Source organism: Petromyzon marinus, chromosome 38 (assembly GCF_048934315.1).
Source record: "Petromyzon marinus isolate PM22_M1 ecotype Great Lakes invasive population chromosome 38, UKy_Petmar_22M1.pri1.0, whole genome shotgun sequence".
In the NCBI taxonomy this organism is placed as follows: Eukaryota; Metazoa; Chordata; class Hyperoartia; order Petromyzontiformes; family Petromyzontidae; genus Petromyzon; species Petromyzon marinus.
In genome coordinates this window covers 974,221-998,830 of record NC_133704.1, presented here as the reverse complement: position 1 = coordinate 998,830, position 24,610 = coordinate 974,221, and the positions used below count along the sequence as shown (strand labels likewise).

General features: G+C 43.9%; 1 protein-coding gene across 2 annotated transcripts; it reads right to left on the bottom strand.

Annotated features, from left to right (window-relative positions):
- Positions 1-976: 976 nt before the first annotated feature.
- Positions 977-23,449, bottom strand: RFC5 (replication factor C subunit 5). 2 transcript variants are annotated; one of them, XM_032968002.2, is made up of 11 exons: positions 22,445-23,449; positions 17,215-17,279; positions 16,881-17,017; positions 12,996-13,075; positions 11,877-11,950; positions 11,079-11,238; positions 10,746-10,827; positions 8,154-8,283; positions 5,075-5,152; positions 3,146-3,200; positions 977-2,445 (listed from the first exon to the last, which is right to left on the bottom strand). In XM_032968002.2, the coding sequence occupies exons 1-11, from the start codon at positions 22,474-22,476 to the stop codon at positions 2,349-2,351; spliced, it is 990 nt and encodes a 329-aa protein (XP_032823893.1). In that variant the 5' UTR covers positions 22,477-23,449; the 3' UTR covers positions 977-2,348. The 2 variants fall into 2 exon arrangements, with proteins under 2 accessions (XP_032823893.1, XP_032823892.1); XM_032968001.2 differs by lacking the exon at positions 22,445-23,449 and adding an exon at positions 22,250-22,272.
- Between the last annotated feature and the right edge of the window lie 1,161 nt (positions 23,450-24,610).

The following is a 24,610-nucleotide window of genomic DNA, read 5'->3' as shown; positions in this document are numbered from 1 at the left end:
CTTTAGGTGTGTGTTTTCTGCTAAAGGGACAGGACAACTTCACCGCATCAAAGGGACAATGGACGGGGCCATGTACCGTCAAATCTTGGGTGAGAACCTCCTTCTCTCAGCCAAGGCATTGAAAATGGGTCGTGGATGGGTATTCCAGCATGACAATGACCCAAAACACACGGCCAAGGCAACAAAGGAGTGGCTCAAGAAGAAGCACATTAAGGTCCTGGAGTGGCCTAGCCAGTCTCCAAACCTTAATCCCATAGAAAATCTGTGGAGGGAGCTGAAGGTTCGAGTTGCCAAACGTCAGCCTCGAAACCTTAATTACTTGGAGAAGTACTGCAAAGTGTAGTGGGACAAAATCCCTCCTGAGATGTGTGCAAACCTGGTGGCCAACTACAAGAAACGTCTGACCTCTGTGATTGCCAACAAGGGTTGTGCCACCAAGTACTAAGTAATGGTTTGCAGAGGGGTCAAATACTTATTTCCCTCATTAAAATGCAAATCAATTTATAACATTTTTGACATGCGTTTTTCTGGATTTTTTTGGTTATTCTGTCTCTCACTGTTCAAATAAACGTACCGTTAAAATTATAGACTGATCATTTCTTTGTCAGTGGGCAAACATACAAAATCAGCAAGGGATCAAATACTTTTTTCCCTCTGTATATATGGTGTTGATATACCATTTTAGGGTTAGTTTAGTTTACATGACAGCTTAAACACCACACAATGGGATATTTGATTTAAACCATCGTCCAATTACAGTTGCTGTTGCATTCGGTTGTAGTTTTATGTCTGTCTGCTGCCAAGATAAAGTTTCTTATTACTGGCTCAAGGCTGCAGTTTGATGCTGCTCCAAGTCACATTTCAGCAGACTCTTGTGACTCGGGAGAGATGTTGGTCTCTCCTTGCCCATGTCCGCGTCGGAAAATTCCACCGTTATTTTAAACAGATGCAAGAGAAAAATAATACGGATGCCGTACACGTCACATACTTTTATTTCGGCAGAAAAGTTTCACGGCAGGTTTCTTCAATTCCACTGCATTGTGGGTGACAAAGGTGGTTGTGATGGTTTGTGATTCGTTCAATCTGGCGATCCTTTGCAACAAACGACGGAGAGAAAAACGTTAAATTTCGATTTAAAGCTTTCGTGACTGCAATGATTCATCTTCTTTGGTTCTTTCGGTAAAGTCACGTAGAATGAGAATAAAATAATAAATTGATAAAATAAAATAACACAATGGTCTCCAGCGCTGTCCTACCAGACAGTCTCGCCCCTTCACCTGATGAAGGCCGCTTGTGTTGTGGCCGAAACGTCGTGAGAATATTATTGTGTTATTTTATTTTATCAATTTATTATTTTATTCTCATTCTACGTGACTTTACCGAAAGAACCAAAGAAGAGAAAAACGTTAATCGATTTCCTGCTGAGTGTTATTTCCAGACGCCTATTTTGGATCAATTCGGCCTCCATGTGGTGTTGGTAAAATGACGACCACTGTGGCAAGGGGTAGGGATGGACTACAACACACCAGGGAAGGCACCAACAAAGATGACCGCTATCCATTTACTTGTGTGGGAAGCAGATGCTTGAGCATATTTTATTACAAATCCTGTGACTTAGTCTTTTCCGACCCGACAAAAGTAATGGTTTATTTAAACAAGTCTTGGGTGTCTTGCACAAAAGCAGACTTCTGTCGGTTGAGACTGTTTATCACGTCAGAATCTGGATGTAACCATATACAACCACAGCTCTGTAATGTAAGCATACAAGCTTACATTACACAGGAAGAGGGAAGGCAAAGGCATTTGAAACATACACACTAATGATATATTAACAGCCTTACTTCCAGGGGGCGTACCTATACCCAACTTCTATTATACTCGATAGACTAAATATAACACATGTGGGTGTTGTGCTACTTGCTTTGTTAACGCCGCAGATTTGTTCTGAACCCTGAGCCAAACCCGTCCCATCTCTCTAACGATCCTAAAAGTACAAGGTTTCCGACGACTTTATAATGTACTCCATCTTGTTTGGAAGGCGACACTGAAATTCTGAGGAAGGATTTTATTTGCAGCATGTGGTATTTCAAGCCCTCTTGTCAAGTACGCAGATGTCATGTCGGACAAAAACCCCTTCAACAGTTTCGTGCTCATCTCACCGCACAAAGTGTCCGTGAAGGATACAAAAAAATAATAATACCCCAACCCATTTGTTACGTTGATTCAGCAATCAAACATCCGATCGTGGGAAATGAAAACTCCAGCTGTAGTAGTCAAATGAGCTCAAGAGTCCCACTTGCTCATATGTCACCGCGAAGCCCGAGGTGCCACGGGGTTTCGTCGTGCCCTTATGCTTCGGCCGCCACCATGTCCCGCGCCACCTGGAACGCAGCAATGAGGGAGCTCAGCTGGATCTTCTCGTTGGTGCCCGAGGCCAGGCGGTACCTGCAACAAAAATAAATGATGCAATTTTGAACAAAGAAGAAAAATCGTGCATGCGCACGGATTCTGCGATGCCTTCCAGCCGTGCAATTGTCCTCAAGTCATGAGCAGTACTGAAGCTCATGGAGAGCTGTTAGGGAAAAATGCTTTTGTGTATTTACAGAGTTCCTTTAGCTTGTCAGGGCAAAATGCTTTTGTGTATTTACAGAGTTCCTTTAGCTTTGGAGTGTGTGCACGTTTTGGGCAACCCTTTGAGACAATGTTGAAACTAGTCCAAGGTTTGCATGTGTTGAAGCAATGCTGCTGAAATTATGCACTCTCAGCCTTGTAGCTTAAGCGATGTGCAAAAACGTGTTTGAATGTGGAGGGACAGGTATTTAAACAAGACATTTCCACTTATTTATTTTGTTTCTAATATTCTCCAGAGCAACTCTAATAATTGTTTTGAGATTAGATCAATATCGCCAGTGTTCTCAGGCAAGTCTCTAAAAACTACACAACTTTACACTCAAGATTCACTGACATTGGTTCATCTTTACTAGAGTTAGTGCCCCCTTCTCCCTACTATAGATAGACAGAGCTAATGCATAAACTTTCAAGCTTAGTTGTAAAGCGTTCATAGAAAAGCGCATGGGTTTCCATGGAAATCTCAAAGCTGCTGAGTGTGGGTTGGTGTGCATAAACGACAGTGAAGTAAACTCACTCGACTTCTGCCATCTTGGTGAGGAGATGAATCCTCACCGACATGGGGAAGTCAACTATGGAAAAAGAAAAAAATGGCATTCACATTAAACAAGCCAGACAAAGACACACCCCTATAACAAACCCATCCACAAAGGAAAGAAGCCCTCCCCTAGGGTTGGCATTCACACGTAACAGTCAAGCAGCAGGTTACTCCAGTTAAAGTGAGTCAGTAACAGCAGAAGGTAAGTGCTTTGCCAAACAAGATCAAGTTAATTGTGCATAATAATTAGCCTGGAGGCAGCTTGTACACAGCATAATGAAATAGGGTGCAATCCCTATTTGCAAATGTTAATTCAGTTGCAAACGAGTTGCATCACTGGACTGTAAAGAATTGAAGACAAAGCAGCACAGCTGAAACAATGGTTTACAAGTCAACATGTGAGGCCTCTAATTAAAACAGTGTGGTGGTGAGTCAGTGGCAGCCATTGAATTAACCTTCCTGGAATGCAGACATTCTCTCCAAATTAAACAAATGCTGTTGATTTCGCAAAGTGGTATTGTTTATCAAATTACAATGAGAAATGAAGTTCCCAACTGTTTGACTGAGTGGGGGCACTACGCAACTGCATCAACACTTGGATAGAAGCAATAGTTGTCCTGCTGAGGCAGACTACAGCACGGCATCATTGGTACACACCATGTGTGACGTTCGGAAGCTGAAGTCTAGAGTTACGAGATGGCCGGGTAGCTCAGGGGTCAATGCCGAGCTGACACTGCTGACATCCCGCCTGTGATGAATTAAACTGGATTTTCAAGTGTAGTGAGTTGATAGTCTTAGACCGGTCACCTAATGACCTTACACAAAAAGTATACATTTTGTTCTGCAGGCCAGGTAGCAAATGCTGCACCCCCGATAGTGTGGACCAATTTAAGGGATTTCAGAGGTAGCTCTGTGATATCCGCGTCAGTGGGCCATTCACTTTAAAATGAAGGGTTACGTTGCACTGCGAGACAATCTAACAGGTTATTCGTCTCTTTGCACGACGCCCATAGCACAATGAGATACATTTTTGTCAAGATAAGTCAAATTGGCTGTAGACCTCGGGGTGCAATGGTGAACCTCACCCTGCCAACTCCACAGAGCAGACTCCCTCTTGACATCAGTACAATGGCAAATTTACGTGAAAAATTACGAAGGGGGTACGTGAATATAGCGATGCTTAGTGCTGGTTTTCTGTTCCTGGGCTCCATTACTTTCATCAGAGGTGGAAGGGGCGTTATAGTACAACTTGTACTTCTAAGGTTGCAAGTTGAAATCCTGGTTAAGGGTCGATGGAGCCCTCCCATCTCTCTGAGGTCGTTTAAACCGAGTACTCTTAACACATTGGTGAGACATCACTAATGTTTGTCTTATGGATATACTTGGTCCTGTCATAGGAATATGGATTTTATAACACTGCCTCAGGGGTGTATCCTGGAAATGAGTGCCACCTGAATACAGCAGTTGTGTTTTGTTAGATCTACTTTGTGATCACGTCATGATATGAAGAATCAATTTGGATATCTTTTAGTGTTCTAGAAGAATCTATCGAAACAAATATTACCTCTGAGATCCAGTCACGTGATCTTTCTTCGACAGCATAAGTTGCAGCACTTAACCATTCACTCTGCCAGTGTTATAGAGTCAAACCGATATTTGAATTCTGTGATGCGATGTAGTTACATTCCTACAATGCAGAAGCACATTTAACGAGCTTCGTTTTTTCGTGCCGTCATTGGTGCGCTGATACCATCGAGTCACTACATTTCAGAACCCAGTTTAATTACGTGCGGCTGGACCTGAACTCCAACCCTGGATCTCCGTGGCACCAGATCACCCCTCTGAACTCTTGAGCCACACGACCACTACTTTCAGCTCATCATTTTGTGAATTCTGAACAGGACTCACCCCTGTGGACGAAGGTGTGCACCTCTGTCAGGATGTCCTGCAGCGCCAGACCCTTGAGAGTCTTCAATTCCATGATCTCTGCAAGAGGTGCTAAGGAATTGGCAGTAACAAAAGACAAGGCAAGCCCAGCATGTGTCCGCTGGCAGTTTTTACCTTTAATCCCCGAGCAGGAATCAAAACGCACGACCAGGCGAGATGGAGACTTCTACCTGAATCGGTCGTGGCTGCATGGCAATTTCAATCCCAGATGCCATCTTTAAATAAAAAAATACATTAATCTTATAAGGAGTCATGTGGAGTGGCAGGGTGTGGAGGTGGTGATCCGTGTGCTTCTCTCCCCCTGTTCTGCATGGGTTCCTCCGGATTCTCTGGTTTCCTCCAATTGCTAAAAATATATACAATGTAACTGGCATTGGCCAAACATTCCAATACTTAAATATTACCTGCAAATTACTCAGTTGAGTAATTACTCAATTTATATTTACACAATCTAAACCAACAAACCTTCATGGATACCATTGGTCGCGAAAGCCTATGTGTTAAATTACTCAATTGAGATTACACAGCAGCAACATTGCCCCTTCCTGCGATAACTTGGGAGGCCCCTTCTGAAATATCGTCTGGAGACTAAGTGAGACTTGTATGGGGAAACAAGTGTAATTATAATAATAAGCAATTTTCTTTCTTTGAATTGAAATTAGTTAATCAGCACTGGGCACACATTGTTATCTCCATGAGGTTGCAATGACAATAATGAAGCAGTAATTGAAAAGGATGCTGCCGTGGTTTAATGGTTTGCATGCTGGATTTGCAATCCAGGGCTCACTGGCTTGATCTGCCTGTACCATGACAGTTAAGACAATGTGGCAAATTTACTAAATCCCCCCCCTCCTCCGGCCTCTCCACCCAGTTTTTTTTCAGTTTCATTTATTTGGTATAGCCCTGTGAGCCATTCAGCTCTTGAATCGGGTGCAACCGCAACAAACAAAAAACTAAATAATGAACAAGAAAACATCTTAAAGTGACTAATGCTCAAACAGAAAAATCCAGGAAAAAAACAGCTAAATCTTCCAGAAAAAGCACCGTAAACCAACGCTGTGTGCAAAAATCCCAGTGGGATGCAAGTCAAACAACAACAACCACAAGACAACTTAGATTAAAGCCATCAGTCTAACTCTGTACTACAACAAACATGGCCAAACCAAAAAACGTTTTCGAAATCACCAAAATAAAGCCATAAAAGCAATGTAACAGTGATCACCCAACAGTATAACTGTGAACACCACACGAAGTGTATCATCAGGTCACAAGTGGTGGGGTAGCCAGAGTGGAAGACAAGGCCAAAATATCCATAAGGGATCTCTAGAGCCACACCTTTAGTAACTAAAAATCAAAAGGACTGTATTTACTATATAAACTACTTTTTCTTTTTTACCAGGTAAGGCCCACTGAGCTATACAACCCTTTTTCAGAAGCGACCTGGCCACAAATGATAGCCCAACGAAGTGGCTTATCACGTTGACATTTATAGCAGCCAAATACTCTAAACGCATGTTTGTAAATGTGGATCGAAAAAATAGAGGCCCTGGAGAAAAGTCCACACAACCACGGAGAGAGAAACATGGAAATTCCAAATATACAGGCATCAGGGTTGGGATCGAATACATGACCTCAACTTCAGCCATAACTCAAATATGATCTCTAAAACCAACCGCTACCACCAACCTCAATCATAGCCCAATAATCAGATAGCAAGGGAAAGCTACTAACTGTACAATGGTCAGTCAATATGTTTCCAAAGAGGAAATCAATCAGTAGCATTTTTCTGTGACTATTTTTTTTAGTACAGTACTTGGAAATCAGATCAGCTTTACGGGACCCGCTGAGTAGTGTTGGTCCCATGTTGCTCGTGATGCGATGGCAACGAAGGGCTGAGGAGGCAAGATATTCTGGTGTGTCTTAGGTTTAAGGCCAGCACCAGTGCGGGTGTGAGAACAAGGGAAAAGTTTTACTTGTAACATTACCATACTGTGCGGTATTTTTATAAATAACCATTATAGCCGTAGGGAAGGAACAAGGCATTGCCAGTGCTAATTGATTGATGGGCAATTCAAATTTAGCACAATGTGATCATCTCACAATTGACCACATCAATTACAACCTGAGCTAGGAGAATTAAAAAAACCTGCCAACAGCAGCCCCAAGACAAAATTGTACTGATATTTCAAAATTGAAACCTCACTATTAGATACTGGAACACAGCGCAACAATGGATTATTCTGCACTGCTCCCTGCTAACAACATCGCCACACAACAGCCAACAACATCTGTTTTATGCACATGGTTGCCCATCCAAGCTCTATCCATGCTTAACCCAGTTTAGTGCATTATTGAGTTATTTAGTAATAGGCAAGTGTTAGCAAGCGTATCTGCCCTTACATAGTTGTAGGTTATACTGATTTAAACAAGCAGATTGTGCAGCTGAGCATGACTCACTCGATACATTTCTGTCATTGTGCTGCAGTCAGTGTCTCCATGCTCAACAAGCATTGGGTATTGCTCACCAGTATTGATCACTCGGACTGAGTGGTGCAGGTTCTACACGCCTTTGGCAGGGGATCATAGGCGTAACAAAGTTAGATAGAATAATACACAAAGATATTTGAGAGAGATCTTGAAGTTTGATTGAACACTAATAGCACTGATTGAGGGCTGCAGACTGATAAGGCATTGGTGAGCACGGTTGGCTATGTAGGATGAGAGAGTTCTACATACATACAAAAGAATGTCACAAAACAAGAATTCAGCAAAAGCAACACCAATGGAAGTGTAATCGAGAGAGGGGACAACAAAGAAAGATACAGACTGATACAAGTGAGGTGTAGCATAGAAAGGAATGTCATGGAAACATCGGCAACAGATGGGACATGATGACACCTTACATCTGGGACTTTTGCACTACCCCCAAAATGTTTCGTCATGGCACGGCACCAACCGAGTTATTTGAGATGACCACTAAGGTCAGACGTGTGTGAGTAGCTGCCTCACACACATGGGGAAGGGTAGCCGAGCTGGATACGTCTGTAGGCACCGCTGAAGTCGCTGTTGAGCATCCAGTCCACAATGTTGGCGATGTCCGACTTGAGTGGCTGCCCCGTGCACGTGTACACGTTGTGCTCCGTCACGCGGCCGTATGCCATGTTGGTGCTCTGACCCACGGGCATTGCAAAAAGGATGGGATGGGAGGAGGCAGGGGGGGTAGAGAGTCAATGTTTGCTTAGCACAGGGGTGAATAGGACTTTCAAATATCTTTCACGGGCAACCAAAGACAAAGATCCCCATTTAGCCTTAACAGACTGTTGGGACAAGTGCTGTTAGCAAGTAGCACCTGTGAAGGCCGATACACTATGTCCGGCTGCCTTTGTCTTCCCAGTGGCAATGTTTACACATCGCATCAGGTACACATTTACGGTTCCTACAGGAGGCCCAGGACAGATTTAGATAATCGTCACTGGTGTTGGCCATGAGCGGGAATCAAACGTGATTTGCCGGGTTTGTAGCGCAGCGCGCTAACCACTGCACTACCGCTCTCTACTAGGGTGCTGGCCACCCACCCCCTCGTGTGCCATGCCGGCTTTCATAGGTGCTCGCTAACAGCATTTGTTTTTACAGTCTGCTAAGGCTATCATGGGAGATCTTTGCCTCATGGGCAACCGCACACTAACACACACACGCAACACAAACACTTCTGTCAGAAGTGTTTAAGCTAACACACACGCACACACGCACCACAAACACTTCTGTCAGAAGTGTTTAAGCTCACTAAAGTCGAACAGCAGGGGGCCTTCCCTGGTAAAATAAAATAATTTATAGTTTACTGCAATGTTGCTAGGTCAAAAATATTTCCCTTTAGTACCCGATTAGTGCGGCTAATATTCATGCAGCGATGTAATACAGTAAACGCTTCCTGTTTGCGAGTTCTGAATTTGAGAGTTTCGCATATTCGCGAGTGACTAAATGTATACTGCTTCTCTATTCGTGACCTGCCGGACTCCAGTATTCGCGAGTGTAAATAGTGCCAGACCACCGACACTGGGGAGGTGCGTGCAGAATTTTAGATTTGAAACGTTCTGTGAAGATTACGAACGCCCGACCTCAGCTGCCTGCTTTGTCCTGAAGTCTCGCAGTAATCCCACTCTAAACTCACTATTGTGCATCGCAATTGCTTGTTAATTGTCCTTAATCATGGTTCTCAAGCATCCATTGAGAGCGGAACGTGCGTCTGCTGAAAAAAGGCCGAAGAAAGTGATGAGTTTTGGTGAATTTTGCATTCGCAAGCGTTTTCAAGAACGTAACCCTTGCAGGCAGAGAGGGTTTACTGTCTATCATTTGTGGGCATTTCAAAGCGGTAGGCCACACGTGACTGTGGACTACATGAAATGAAGACATGGGCCATATTCGGCCAGCATTCTGAACACAACCCTGGTTTAAAACAAGCTGATCCTGAGTCTGTCTGATAGATCATATTTGAATGTCATATGCACTCGTGTAAAATTATTTAAATAAAATGTATTTAAGTTGGATTACTGTTGCTGACTGGACGTTGTGGGCAGTGACCAAGGATGTCAGTACGGTACGGCATGGGATTTTTCGGTTAAGTACGGTACAATATTAAGATATGATATTTCTTGACTTAAAGCTTTCGTTACTGCAGGAATTCATATTCTTTGGGTCCTTCGGTAAAGTCACGTAGATAGGTTCAAAGAAAATAACAAAAACTACGACGTTTCGATCTCAACACAAGCGGTCGTCATCAGGAAAAGGGGGTTAGCCTCTAAAGGCAAACTGTTTATGAAGGTTTGAAATGGGCGTAGCCCAAGTGTCAGCAGCATGGGCGGGGCAGCTAATGTTAATGCAAGTGATGGGACTCGTAGTGGGAAAAGTCCTTTCGTCATGTGTCAATCACCCAAATAGCTTAGCTGTCACAACCGGGATGGGTTGGGTTAAGAGAAAAGACAAACGTATGATATTGTGTTTTTTATTGGGGACTGGGTGGAGACTATGAACTTGCTACACTTGAGAACCAAGTTCAATGTGTGGATATGAATTGAGCAGCAACTATACATCATTGTCTAAATGGTGAATCCAGCTGCTGGCTTCAGAGTAAAACTAGTGAATCACACTTGTGCCCTCAGAGAATACTCACAGTGGACATGAGTTCACACACAGATTCAGACTCAAGACAGAAATCCACAGACTAATACAGAGACACACAGACTCACACAAAGATCCATTGATTTACAGAGACCCACCCACTGAATCACGCAAAGATCCAAAGATTCACACAGTGACCCATAGACTCGGAGAACAATAGACTCAAACAGAGACCGAGACTAATGCAGAGGAGACATATATACTCATTGGCTCACAGTGGACATGGGTTCACGATGTGTTACACTGATTAATTATTGCTGTGCACCACAGTCAAATTGGGAGATAGTTTTATTTTCCCTTTGTGGAGGTGAATGAACCTGTATCTGCACCTGTGATTGTAACTGCCGTGGTCAGTGCGAATATGATGCGAGGTAACCCGCAATGTGTGATGCAAACCCATTGGTCAGTTGCCTTCCACAAGAGAAAGCGACACAGTGCACAGCCCACGTGCACTCACCTGCAGCATGTTGAGCGCACGCCGCATGTCCCCGTTCGACAGCGTGACGAGCGCGTTCATCCCATCGTCCGTTACGTCCACCCTGCGGCCGCGCGAGCAAGGGGGCACACGTTAGTGCAAAATACGCCCACAGTACAGGACCTGTAACAAAGTGTGAAGACATTTCAAGCAATGCACCAGGCCTCCCTTGTATGTGTCAATGACAAGATCAGTAAGATTTTTGTCAATGTATATTTTTTACACCGCAGAGAACACAACTCTTTAAGTGATATTTTAATTCCAGCTAAGTCCAGCGAAACCCAGGTCCCAGCTTCCCCCCACCCCGGGACTCACTGCTCCTCAGCAATAACGTGCAGGAGGCGTGGGACCATGAGGTCGGACGAAAGCGGGCCAAAGCGGAAGCGTGTGCAGCGCGACTGTAGTGCGGGGATGATGCGCGACAGGTAGTTGCATATGAGGCAGAAGCGCGTGTTCTCCGTGAACTTCTCCATCACTGCCGGTGGATGAAAACCAAAGACAAATATACCGCGGTTAGCCTCATCATAGACTGTAGCAGAAATAGCTGTTAGCGAGCACCTATTAAGGTCGGCAGATCAACCCTCAAAACATATTCACGGAAAACCACACACCAATAATGTACTTTTCAAAGTGATATCTAAACCAGTTCTAGGCCTCTCTTAGGTCGACTCAGCCTTGGAAACATTAGTACTGGGGAGAGGAAAGTGGCCAGTGTAGGTGCTGGCCACAACACCCCCTCTTGCATGGTGTTCGAATGTCATAGGTGCTCACTAACATAACTTATCCTCACAGCCTATGGAGGCTACACAGGGGATATGTGTCTAAAGTAGAGCAGTGATGAGCGCTATGATCCTCACGATCTGGATTTATTACATCGACACGATGGGGTACGTGGAATCTGAGCCTGTCCTGGGTATCCACTAGGTCGACTCAGCCATAAATATCTGGTGTGGTCTTTAAATATCAATAATAGCGAGACGATGTTGTTCAGGTGTGGTTCTGGCCACCCCACTTCATTGTGCCTGATGCAGGTCTAAATAGGTGCTCACGTTCTGCAAGGTTAAACAAAGATTTTTTGTCTGTGTGTGTGTGCGCGTGCGAGATTCCCATCACCTCGTCGCAGGGCGTTCTGGGCATCCTGAGTCATGGCGTCTGCCTCGTCCAAAATCACCAGCTTGTAGCCCTTCCTGGGACACCACAGCGCCGCATGCTCATCATTGACAAAATTATTTTATAGTAAAAAAAAACCCCATCACGCCTGTGGATGAAATTTGTAACACTTTTCATTATGCGTTTGTCTGAGCAAGTATTTAATAAATATGATTACTCTCCGAGCCACACAACGAGCGCATGACTTGTGAAATCGCGAAACGATGTCATATTCAGCAACATCATGGCCAGGCATTGCATGCACACATGGCCTGTGACATCATCACTTTGGCTGACAAAGCTTATCCAATTAGCGCTAGTTTGTTATAAAATTTTGGCAAACTCCTTGAAAAATTTGGTTGGTTTTCTATACAAAAAACTACATTTAGATTGCAAAAAGATAAATAAAATTCTCACACATATCCATCTCTCCACATAAAAAAAGTATTTCTTACATAATCTATCAGCCATATGGCTTTCTGGGAGTGCATAATTTCAGCATCAATCTTTCAAAATAAGCAAACCGGTTTCGCAGTCTTGATTAAATGACTGCTGGTAAACTGCTGATCTTTAGGCAAGGACCCTTAGAGTACAGGGCTCCCAGTTTGATGTAACATGAAATGATATAAGTGACATGTAGCGTGCTCATGTATATTTATAGAGATGTCATGCGGCAGGGAATGCATAATCATGTGAGGTGCGTTCATGCATGTTAATAAACGCAGCATATCAAGGCAAGAACTCGGGCGTGGATGGGGTTCATTTACTCATCTTGTGTGAGCTCAGCTCTGTACCACGAGCTCCCTACTAATTAAAGTCTCCAAAGTTATCCGACGGACCCAATGTGTTTTATGCAAGACGTAACATTACACAAAACTCTAAATAATAATATGCGTCATTTTGGAGAATATAAACAAAATATTATAATTCTATTACATTTAGTTTAATCATCTTGAGTTTTTCCTGACAACATGTTACAGATGGACAGACTGCTAAAACATTAAGGGTTTGAACTTTTGTCGGAAAGCATAAAACTCACTACACAAACACAATACCGTTATTGAACTGTGGAACAAAGCTCACTTGAAGATGGTGCGCGTGCTGGCGAAGCTGAGGATGGGGCCTCGCACAACATCGATGCCTCGGTCGTCCGACGCATTCAGCTGCAAGTGGGATCAGGGGTCGAGTGGAAGGATGGTTCCACATTAGCCATAGAATAAGGCCAAGATAGACCAAGGGCCGGGATGATTAGTTGATTCAATCACGGCCAATGGTTGCAATTACGTACCCAAGCTCCACCCTCTCACCTCCTATCCAGCGGCACACATGGAAACAGAGGTGAGACTTTTTCTCTAAATATTTTTGTTACCTGATTAGTCGAGTTATTGAACTGATAATCGGCCAAGTAATCAATGACTAAAATAACTGGATACCCCAGCTCTACATATACCCCACGATGTGATACAATCCCAGGTGGGGAGAAGAGATGATTATGTAGTCAGAAGACAGTGCAAGTCAAACACATTTATTCGATAAGATTTACTCTGTACTATGTTAGTGTTATGACTGCTTTAGTGTATTCTTTTACATTCATGTTCAATCACAAACTGATACTCACACAACATTAGATCCTTAAGAATATAAATTAGTATAGAATTATAATTAGGATGCAGTTGGGCAATTTTCTTACTCCACGAGGTGTCAGGCAAGTACCCTCCAATAAAACAGCATCCTTACAAGAGAAACTAAATTGTGTCAAATTGCATACCACGTTTCAAAGCACCACCCACATGAAGTGAAAATTCCAAAGATCAAAACATCATAAACCATTCTGTGGGCTCACCATCCGCAGGATGAAGGGTGAGGGACAAGTGTGATGCCAGTATGGCAGGGAGAGGGATGGTCTCGGATGGAATGGACATTGGCAATGGACACTCGCTATTTGGACGTGGAATGTCACTTCACTGGGGGGGAAGGAGCCGGAGCTGGTGGAGGAGGTGGAAAGGTATCGCCAAGACATAGTCGGCCTCACCTCCACACACAGTATTGGCACGGGAACAAAACTTCTCGATCGCGGGTGGTCCCTCTCCTATTCCGGAGTAAGCCCTGGTGAGAGGCTTGTGAGTATCACCAGGTGTGGGGAAACTCACAAGCCCTCGGCTGGGTGCTGTTCAGTTGGAGTTTGTCCCAGTGGATGAGAGGGTCGCCTCAATTAAACTCTGACTGCTGTCTGTGCTTATGCACCAAACACCAGTTCAGAGTATTCAGCCTGCTTGGAGCCGGTGGGTGTAGTGCTCGATAGAGTGCCGCCTACCGACTCCATAGTCTTACTGGGCGACTTCAATGCTCACGTGGGAAACGATGGAGATACATGAAGAGGCGTAATTGGGAGGACTGCCCCCCCCTGATCAGAACCCGAACGGTGAGATGTTATTGGAATTCTGCGCTAGTCACGCGATGTCAATAACAAAAACCATGTTCGAACACAAGGATGCTCATGAGTCTACTTGGTACGAGAGCACCTTGGGCCGAAGGTCAATGCTTGCGTTTATAGTGGTATCATCGGACATAAGGCCATATGTTCTGGACACTCGGGTGAATTGAGGGGCAGAGCTGTCAAATGATGACCACCTGGTGGTAATTTAAATACGACGCTTGAGGCACCGACCAGATAGACGTGAAAGGCCCAAATGAATAGTGCGGGTTTTCTGGGAACGTCTGGCGGAAGACCCAGTGCTAAGACTTCAACTTCCCCCTTCGTAAAAACTTCGCCTACACTCCAGGGGAGGTTATGGACATCGAATCCGAGAAGACGATGTTGATGCGGCAACCCTAGGACCTATCCTCGGAAAAAGGTCTGCCGACTCAATTGAGAGGTACTGGCTTGCCAAGAGGGTGGCAGCAATAGCAGTCGCTGAAGTGAAAGCCCACGCGTGGGAGGAGTTTGAAGAGTCCATGGAGATGGACTACTGGGCAGCCTCAAAGATGTTTTGGCAAACCATCCGATGCCTTCGGAGGGGTCAATGGGACTTGGAGAAGCCATATGACCGTGTTCCCCGGAAAGTCTTGTGGGAGGTGCTGCGGGAGTATGATGTACCGGTACCGCTTTTGTGTGCTATCTGGTCCCTCTATTCCAGGAGTGAGAGCTGTGTCCGTATGGTGCTAAATCAAAGTCGTTCACTGTGGGTGTTGGACTCTGCCAAGGCTGCGTCTTATCTCCACTCCTGCTTGTGATTTTCATGGACAGGATATCAAGGCGCAGCCCAGGTATGGAGATTATCCAGTACGGGGGCATGGAGGTGGTGTCGCTGCGTTTTGCAGATGACGTTGTCCTCTTTGCCTAGTCAGCCTGTGATCTCCAGCATGCACTTGAACAGTTTGATGCCGAGTGGGAAGCGGCTGAGATGAGGATTATCACCTCTAAATCTGAGGTCATGTTTCACTCCCAGGAGATGGTAGAGTGTGCTCTCCAGGTGAGGGGGGAACAGCTGCCCTTAGTGGAGGAGTTTAAGTGCCTCGGGGTCTCTTTCACGAGTGATGGTAAGTGCGAGCGGGAGATCGGCCAGGGGATCAGTGCGGCGTCCACAGTGATGGGGGTGCTGTACCCTTCCGTGGTAGTTGAGTTCTCGAACAAAGCTTTCGGTTTACAGGTTGATCTACGTTCCCACCCTCACCAATGGCCACGAGCTTTGGGTAATGACCGAAAGGATATCGCGGATACAAGGGGCCGAAATGAGGTTTTTCTGCAGGGTTGCCGGGCTTACTCTTTGTGATCAGGTGAAAAGCTCGGTAATCCGGGAGAGCCTCAGAGTCAAGCCGCTGCTCCTCCTGATCGAGAGGAGCCAATTGAGGTGGTTCGGGCATCTGGTAAATTCCACTTGGAACTATACCGGCACGGCCCACTGGGCATAGACCCCGGGGCCAGCCCAGGACACGCTGGCGGGACTATGTCGCTCAGCAGGCCTGGGAACCCCTGGCAATCCCCCAGGAAGACCTAGAGCCCGTTGCCAGGGAAAGGGAGGTCTGGACCGCCATTACTCAACATGCTGCCGCCACGACCCTTGGCAGATCAAGCGGATTGAGAAATGAAAGAACGAAAAACATCATCAAGATTCAAGCAATTTGCAATGTTAATGTAATTTTTTTAAATATATATTTGGAATCATATTTTGGCAGGCCCTCCACAGATAGAGAATTTGTTGAATGTGTCAAAGCAGCCATAAAGCATAATCTACAAGTTGCTCAAAAAAGCTTCAATGGACTTGGATATGTCTCATAGCACTGCTTACAAAATCGGACACAAACATTTACTGACCTAGCTCAAATCGCTGCCTGATTATTATTCCCTTGAGGGTAAGTAAAAGAATATAATTTTACCAAGTTTTTATAGTAAAAATGTAATTGCTGCCCAAAGTATAATTTTATTGACCTAGCTTTAACTGCTACCTTCTTTAGTAATGGATGATACACTTATGAACATCCTGGATATTCAAATGACAATTAAAAGGGAAAAATTGGTCATCGTTAATGTGATGTTAACCCCATGCTTTCAACTTCATGCATGCCATTTGCTTCAGCATCATAATTTACAGAGGCAGGCCACTGTGTCAGTATCGTGACTTGAAATTCATGACTGCGGTGATGATTTTGGTAGTATTATTGACATTGGTGGTAGTAGTACATGGTGGTTATTGTGGTGATGATGGTGGGGATGATGACCACGATGGTGGCAATTCCCATGGTACGACGGCCATAACAGTTATGACGATAAAAGAGATTAGAATCGTGATAATGGTAATGATGGTATTCATGGTACATGTACAGCCCTTGGTCAAACCACTACTGAACTAAAGCCTCCCTACACCCCCATGCTTCACCATGTTGGTCAGTGTCAATTGGTGAAGGTGGGGACCATAAATGTGCGCTGCCCATCATGCCATCATGAGGTCTGGAGGACGATGTACGCACCTCAAGCACCATTGAGGCAGCCTCTTTCTCCCCGTACAGTTGCCGTGCGCATGCCAGGATGGTGGACGTCTTGCCGGTGCCCGGGGGGCCATAGAACAGCAAGTGGGGCAATCGGTCCTCACTGATGAACTTCTGGACTGCTCACATACAAGCATGCACACCAGAAGTGGAACAATTATCACCAGAGTCAAATGGTTTTCTTGCTCAAACAAGCAATGGCGCTGCCCTCATCTCAGTTGGCAGCCTTGAGTCAGTGTTGGATAACAGTTAGTGGTGATGAGTGTAGCACAACATCGCCACCCTGTGTGGCTTTTTCTCCTGCGAGGTAACTCACTCGTAGTCAGAATATCCTTGTGTGAGATGAGCTCGTCAAGAACTCTTGGTCGATACTTTTCCACCCTTTTACAATAAAAAAGACAAACACAAACGCCGGAAAGTTAGTGAACATTAATTCACAGTTCTTTGTCAATCCACTGCTGGATTACGGCCCCCTCATGTCATGTTGGTCACCGAGATATTTTGAATGTAATTCACTAATGCTGCTCAGTGTGGATAGAAATGTCCTCTTTATATACCATTAATTTGGTGTTTAGCATGGTTTAATAAAGTTGAAGTTCGAAATGTTGACCGAAAAACACTAAATTCCTTCCTCCATGGGATTGTCTGACCATATTTCACCATCTTAAGTTTGTTTTAAATGTTACACAGATTATCCTATATTCTTGGTTCTTTCGGTAAAGTCACGTAGAAGGGAAACAATAAAATAATAAAAATATAAAACAATTAAATTATCACGACGTTTCGACTGCAACACAAGCAATCATCATCAGGTGTGAAAACCACAGCAATAATTTTTTTTTTAAAGTGGCGTTTTTTTAACGTTAGCACCACGGAGAGCGATTTGGCAGTTATTCAGGTGGACGAGTCCATCTATGTTCGGAAAAGAGAAGGGGGGAGACGAAAATAATGGATGCGGTCTGAAAGCCACCGTAAGCGTGAACAATCAATTAAGACCCGAAATGGTTTATCAAATCCTTCCAATGATTGCTAAGCCAGAATCCATCTTCTCGGTTGAAATTGTCTCTGTGTTTGTATATGTGGATAGCCTCATGAACGAATCTCTCATGGTAGCCAGATGGCTTGCAAAGAACCTTTGTCTTGGAGAAGTCAATGTCATGTGAGCCTACTGAATTATAACAGTGATCTGCCACGGCCGAGGTGTTGGTCCTACCGTGTTTTAGGTCTGCTTGGTTTCTCCAATGTAACTACTACCACAGAGGCAACTTAGTTTGTAGACACCAGGGTACTGTATGTCCGAAATCACATCTTTTACAGGCGGAACCAGATCACGGATTTTATGTAATGTGTTGAATCGGACCTGGATCTTGTGTTTATTCAAGATTTTGGAGATCTTTTTTGTGATCCCCGCAATGTAGGGTAAAGTGATGGTTTTGAAAGGCTCCTCAAGAGGGTCCTTCTTCATGGTTGGAGTGATAGCTTTGCGGATTGTGTAGTCGGACTAACCATTAGCCTTAAGAGCTTGGTGTACGTGCTTGAGTTCACTGGCTATGTGTTCCTGGTCGGATATGCATTGGGCTCTATGGTGCAGAGTCTTGATGAGGGAATTCTTCTGGGATGGATGGTGGTGGGAATCCGGTTTCAGGTAAGCATCCGTATGGGTAGCTTTCCTGTAGACAGAGTGGCTCATTGAACCATCAGGTCTCTTTTTTATTAGGACATTCTGGCTTAGCAATCATTAGGATTTGATAAACCATTTCGGGTCTTAATTGATTGTTCACGCTTACGGTGGCTTTCAGACCGCATCCATTATTTTCGTCTCCCCCCTCCTCTTTTCCGAACATAGATGGACTCGTCCACCTGAATAACTGCCAAATTGCTTGCTGTGGTGCTAACGTAAAAAAAACGCCACTTTTTTCAAATTTTCTTGCTGTGGTTTTCACACCTGATGATGATTACTTGTGTTGCAGTCGAAACGTCGTGATAATTTTATTGTTTTATATTTTTATTATTTTATTGTTTCCTTTCTACGTGACTTTACCGAAAGAACCAAGAATATGAATCCCTGCAGTCACGAAAGCTTTAAAACAAATGATCCTGTTTATAGCTAGTTGCCTGGCTCTTTTACAAGGAAGATCCGTGGTGCGTGAGCACAGAAAAAAACACATCAACCATAAGAAGTTTTTTTTGGGTTAGATCGAGATCTAACCCCAAAAAACCTCTATGGAAAAACATCAACATTGCAGAGAATGAGTACAGGATCCTTTAAGGAATGTTGCACAACAAATGACATATTTAATGGTCATCAACGAAACACATGCCAATAAAAAAAACTCTGAAAATGAGGTGATAGAAAAAGTTAGGTACAGGTGCAAGTATGCTCTGTGTTTTGGTTGAATAGGGTAGTAAGTGAAGGAAATGAGCAGCAAGGGTATTCCAGAGACGTGGAGCAGCAAACTTATTTTTACCAGAGTTTGAACAAATGGTCAGTACGGCTTGTGAAGGTAGCAGAAGGGGAGAGAATTCCCAGACTGGTTCAGGTACCAATCACCACAAATGTTATGTTCAAAGTACAGTGTGTTAACCACTACACCACTGTTTCCGGGATCAATATCAGCAGTTAAATTACAAAATATACCTTCAGGCGACTGACTACATAATGGCAATAAAATGCACCCATTTTTCACAAGTACAGCCTGCAGCATTATTATGGCAGTAAAAAAAATGCTGGGTGGAACGCTGATTCAGCGTTTTAAATTATCATGGTTACCAAAGTAATACACTATACTCTTCATATACCTTCAGGCGACTGACTACATAATGGCAATATAATGCACCCATTTTTCACAAGTACAGCCTGCACCATTATTATGACAGTAAAAAAATAAATGCTGGGTGGAACGCTGGTTCAGCGTTTTAAATTATCATGGTTACCAAAGTAATACATTATAATCTTCATTTGAAGCTTTCGTGACTGCAGGAATCCATACTCTTTGGTTCTTCCGGTAATACATTATACATGGTCAATCTGGGCTGAGTGGTTGATGCACATTCTAATGATATTCTAGAAAGGATACATGTGAAATGTGGCACAAACTGCATACATTAGGTCCCCAACATCTATGGTTCAGAAGTTGATTGCTTTCAATCTTTGTGCTATGCCGAACCACTGCACTAAACACCGCCGATTACTGTATAATGTTGTCTTTTTAAGGCAGCGTTAATAACGAATGTGTTGAGGTTTTTTTGTTATGAAACGTATGATAAAGAAATCCCATCATTAGTGAGCCAAGTAATTATTCTCCCGTGGAGTGTGATTCTAAAAACTAAAAAGCGGACAGCCTGCTACTGGTTAGTAGCACGGTATTAGCTGGCTGCTGTTGGCTGCTAATGGGGCATAATTTAAAGGCAATCGGCTCAATTTCTGTTGTTTAAAAATAAAATATATATTACGATTGAATACAGTACATCAATCATGAGCCTTAAGAAGCAATATTAATCGATGAACAATTACCCCTTCCACGTTCAGTGAGTGAGACAAGGTGGATGGGAAAGGTGAGTCTGCTGCAAGGGGGCTGGCAGTGGCTCTTTAGACAAAAACGTGCGGTAAAATTTATATTTTAACACGTAGACTTTCGCGACCAATATTATTAATAAGAGGTTTTGGGGTTAGATCGCGTGAATATACATGTGTTGTTTAACTCCCCATCACCCGATACAGCCAATTAGTAAGGCTTTTCACGTAAACAAAACATGCCAATTCGTTACTAGTTCAGCACACCAGTGTTGGAGAGTAAAACCCACATTTACAAGCGACGATATCACATTTATCCCTCTATTTAAGACCGAAGCAGGAGGATTTATCCACAACTCTGGCTGTCTGCCTGATGATGCTAGTTGTAATTACTGGCAAAACGTCATACTGTACTCGAATTTTAAATGTTGTGGGTTTTACTCTCCAACACACCAGTGTGCTGAACTAATAACGAATTGACATGTTTTGTTTACGTGACAAACCTTAATAATTAGCTGTGTCGGGTGATGGCGGGTTTAACGACACATTTTTATTTGCGTGATCAAACTCAAAAACTTCTATTCTGGAACATGTTTATTGTCAAAGAAAACAATCAAGAGTTGCTGTTGCGTAAATAATTTTACATTTTAAGTTAGTGTCCCAGACATGGCCAATGAACAGAAGAGCATTGTCTCCTCGATGGCAATGTGCCTGATAGTGCTCATCTGTTCGCAGCACTGAGCCCGTGGTGGAAATTCCACATTCCTACGACGGAGGGGAAACTCGTACAAGGGCAACTGCTGTAAATGTCTCACAATGTAGTACAAGACAATACAGTACACATTTTATCCACTACACAGGGATAATGGTCGGAGGTTTAAATTGCAACTGTGCCTGGAGTTTTAATTGCAACTGTTGCCCACAGCGCCACCTAGCCGCAGGGTTCCAGAGCTGAACATCAACACAAACATGAGCTGTACGCCTTTTGGCGTCATCTGGTCGAGCACCAATTGGGTCGAGGCTCAAAAGAAAGCCGTCCCTTGGTGTGGACCAATCAGTTTCAAGGACAATGCATATATTATCATAGTATGTTTTTTGTTTGCATGTTGACTGCAGGTATTGTGGTTAATGCAGACATGAATCCTTGTAAAAAGGTTTCAGTTTTGTTGCCAGAAAAAAGGGGAAACACGCTATTATTACAAACATGATCGTTAACAAAAAAAATCCCAAAGCATTTAAAGTTGTTTGGAAGCGGTTTTTGTAGAAACTTTATTGAAGTCAAATGAGGCACAATGAGCTCTAATGTTAAACACGACTTCGCATTGCGCAGTCACATTGGAGTTCAGCAAGGGGGCAAACGAGTGATAGAAACACGAATGCCAATTGACTAACATGGGCATGTTTTCCCCATGTTATTAGCCTGTGGGCATTCGTATTTTTGTCATCAGTCTCCTCAGTGAGGCCGATAAAATACGAATCTTAACCAATGAAACAACGTTGCATGGAATATAATGTACAATAAGTCAAAGACGCGGTCCTGGAATTACTCGCTCACACCATTGCCAGTGGGAGCCCCTCTCGAGGTAATTTTGGCCTACTCTTCCACGCTGCCTATACGCAGTCGAAGAAGCCGAAGTACCCACATTTTACCCCACCGCACGCGACCTGTCGATCTTAAGACTGTGGTGAACAACATTGACACTAAATTTTGATTTAAAGCTTTCGTGACTGCAGTAATTCATATTCTTAGTTTTTTCGGTAAAGTCACGTTGAAGAGAAACAACAAAATAAATATAAAACAATAAAAAATTCTCACGACGTTTCGACCATAACTCACACGGTCATCATCAGGTGTGACACTGCTGCTGCTGAGTGGACACAGAGACAGCGGGTGGGGGGCGGGGTGAAGAAAGTTGCATCATGTAAATATGAAGCACCAATATGACGAAGCATACTCTAGCCATGCTGTAACGATGCACGCGCGTTGGGCTGTATTGGAGCTCCCATCGCTCGCTCACTCGCTCGCTCTCACCAGGGGAGGTTGCGCGGAGCCCGCTCGCCCATTGCGACCCCGCTTGTTGCTCCGTGCGCGGGCCTCACACTTGATTCCCTAGTGCACTTTGTCACACGCGCGATACCATTGGTCGTCTACTCCGCTGCGTGCGCGCTCAGAGCCAATCAGAGCGACGTAAATGGCGAGCGTCCGCCGATCCGCTGTAGGGAATCTGACGGGGCCGCTCGTCGCGTCACCGTTTTTTGGCGGGAAATGATCGTGTGGCGCGCGAGGACGGTGACCGCTGGCTGCTGTTACGGCGCACAAGCACAGACAACAACACCTCAACAACAACACGCCTCAGCAATACGCCTTTTAAACTAATATATTTCAATGAGTGGCAGCGAACACTGCCTGAGAGCGGCGGTGACGCGAGTTCACCGCTTGTTGCGGAGGTTCGCGGTCGGATCCGGCGGTCGCCCTGATTAATACTCCGGTTGTATTCACCGTAATACTACTACTACCGTAATAATACTGTATCGTGATACTACTGTATCGTGATACTACTACACTATAATACTACCGTAATAATATTATACCGCAATACTACTACCGTAATACGATACTGAAAATGCTACCTTACTACTACGACACTGTAATAATACTATCGTAATAATACTACGACGCGCCGTCTGCTGCACTCGCAGTGGACGTTAAAGATCCACGTGGGATCGTAACGCGCATGTGTCCACACTTTTCCTGATGACGACCGCTTGTGTTGCGATCGAAACGTAGTTTTTGTTATTTCCTTTGAACTTATCTACGTGACTACCGAAAGACTTAAAGATTATGTCCACATTGTCAAGGCACTCGTGGTAGCACAGCGCCGCCTGGCGTTGTAGCGGGTGAGTGGCGTCTGCTCGCGGCGGGAGTTGAAGATTGATTGCACGAGACTAAGATGTAATCCGGCGCTGCAGTGGTCAAGGTGTTCCATTAGTTCCCTGCGTGGACGTCGTAACGTTAAACTTGTGTCATAATAAAGGTTTTTGGATGATATCGCGTAAGTATAAATGTGTCGTAACCCTCCACCACCCGACACAGCCAGCAAGGTTTGTAACAAACAACGCGCCAATTATTTACTACTTCAGCCCACCGGTGTATTGGAGAGTAAATCCACAACACTTACAATTTAAATAGACGTTTCGCTGGTAATTACATCCAGCATCGTCAGGCGATTTGCCAGAATTGTGAAGCCATCCACCTGCTTCCGGTCTTAAATAGAGCGGCAGGACGACGTCATCACTCAACCCATCAGGTGCAGAGATCAGAGGCGGAGGAGGGGAGTATTGTAATGATATAATAGATTATTAATCGGTTAATTGGTATGTGTTTCCTCTAAGGAATTGTAGTTGTAAGATGTATTACTTAATAGTATGCTTCCAAGCCGCGCTAAGCCTGTAGCTGTCGGAGCGGTTAAAATGATTTGTATTTCTCTCAATTTCAATAGATTCTCGAATTAGTCTCGGCCAGTAATAATTAGTTTTATACAACACTTCCACGTTACCAAAATTAATTGAGTGTCCTTGTTGGCAAGCATGTTCTGCAACTGCCGACAGTTGTGTTTGAGAGTGTGTAATATTTATTTGGTGTTATTTTAGTCTTACGCTAATGTTACATCCCGTCCGTCCAATATAGGATCTGACACATAAGAAATTAATCCGATACACACCTATTGATAACTTAGGCAATTCATATTTTGTACAAGATAATAGTTTTATAATTTTGTGTACCGTGCCAAATCTTACTTTTATTTTTATATATTTATTATTTTGTTTTATTATCCTACCTACGTGACTTTATCGAAAGAACCAAAGAGTATGGATTCCTGCAGTCACGAAAGCTTTAAATCAAGATTCTAGCTAATTTGTCCGTAACTCTCGAAATATATGGTATTTAAATATTTTAATAACATCATGAGGTCTCCTTTGCCAGTAGCAAATATAATAATCGGTGTTTTACCCTCTTTTCTGGCAACAACACTGGAACCTTTTTACAAGGAATCATGTTCACATTAACCACAATATCTGCAGTCAGAATGCAAACAAAAAACATACCATGATAATATATGCATTGTCCTTGAAACTGATTGGTCCACACCAAGGGACGGCTTTCTTTTGAGCCTCGACCCAATTGGTGCTCGACCAG

Excerpts from the sequence above, each read along its gene's own strand:
- RFC5 (XM_032968002.2), bottom strand. The coding sequence starts at position 22,476 with ATGGGCGAGCGGGCTCCGCGCAACCTCCCCTG. Across the intron at positions 13,076-16,880 it reads CTGCCTCAATGGTGCTTGAG|CTGAATGCGTCGGACGACCG; the intron begins GTGCGTACATCG and ends TCCCACTTGCAG. Across the intron at positions 8,284-10,745 it reads GTGCGCTCAACATGCTGCAG|AGCACCAACATGGCATACGG; the intron begins GTGAGTGCACGT and ends CCCGTGGGTCAG.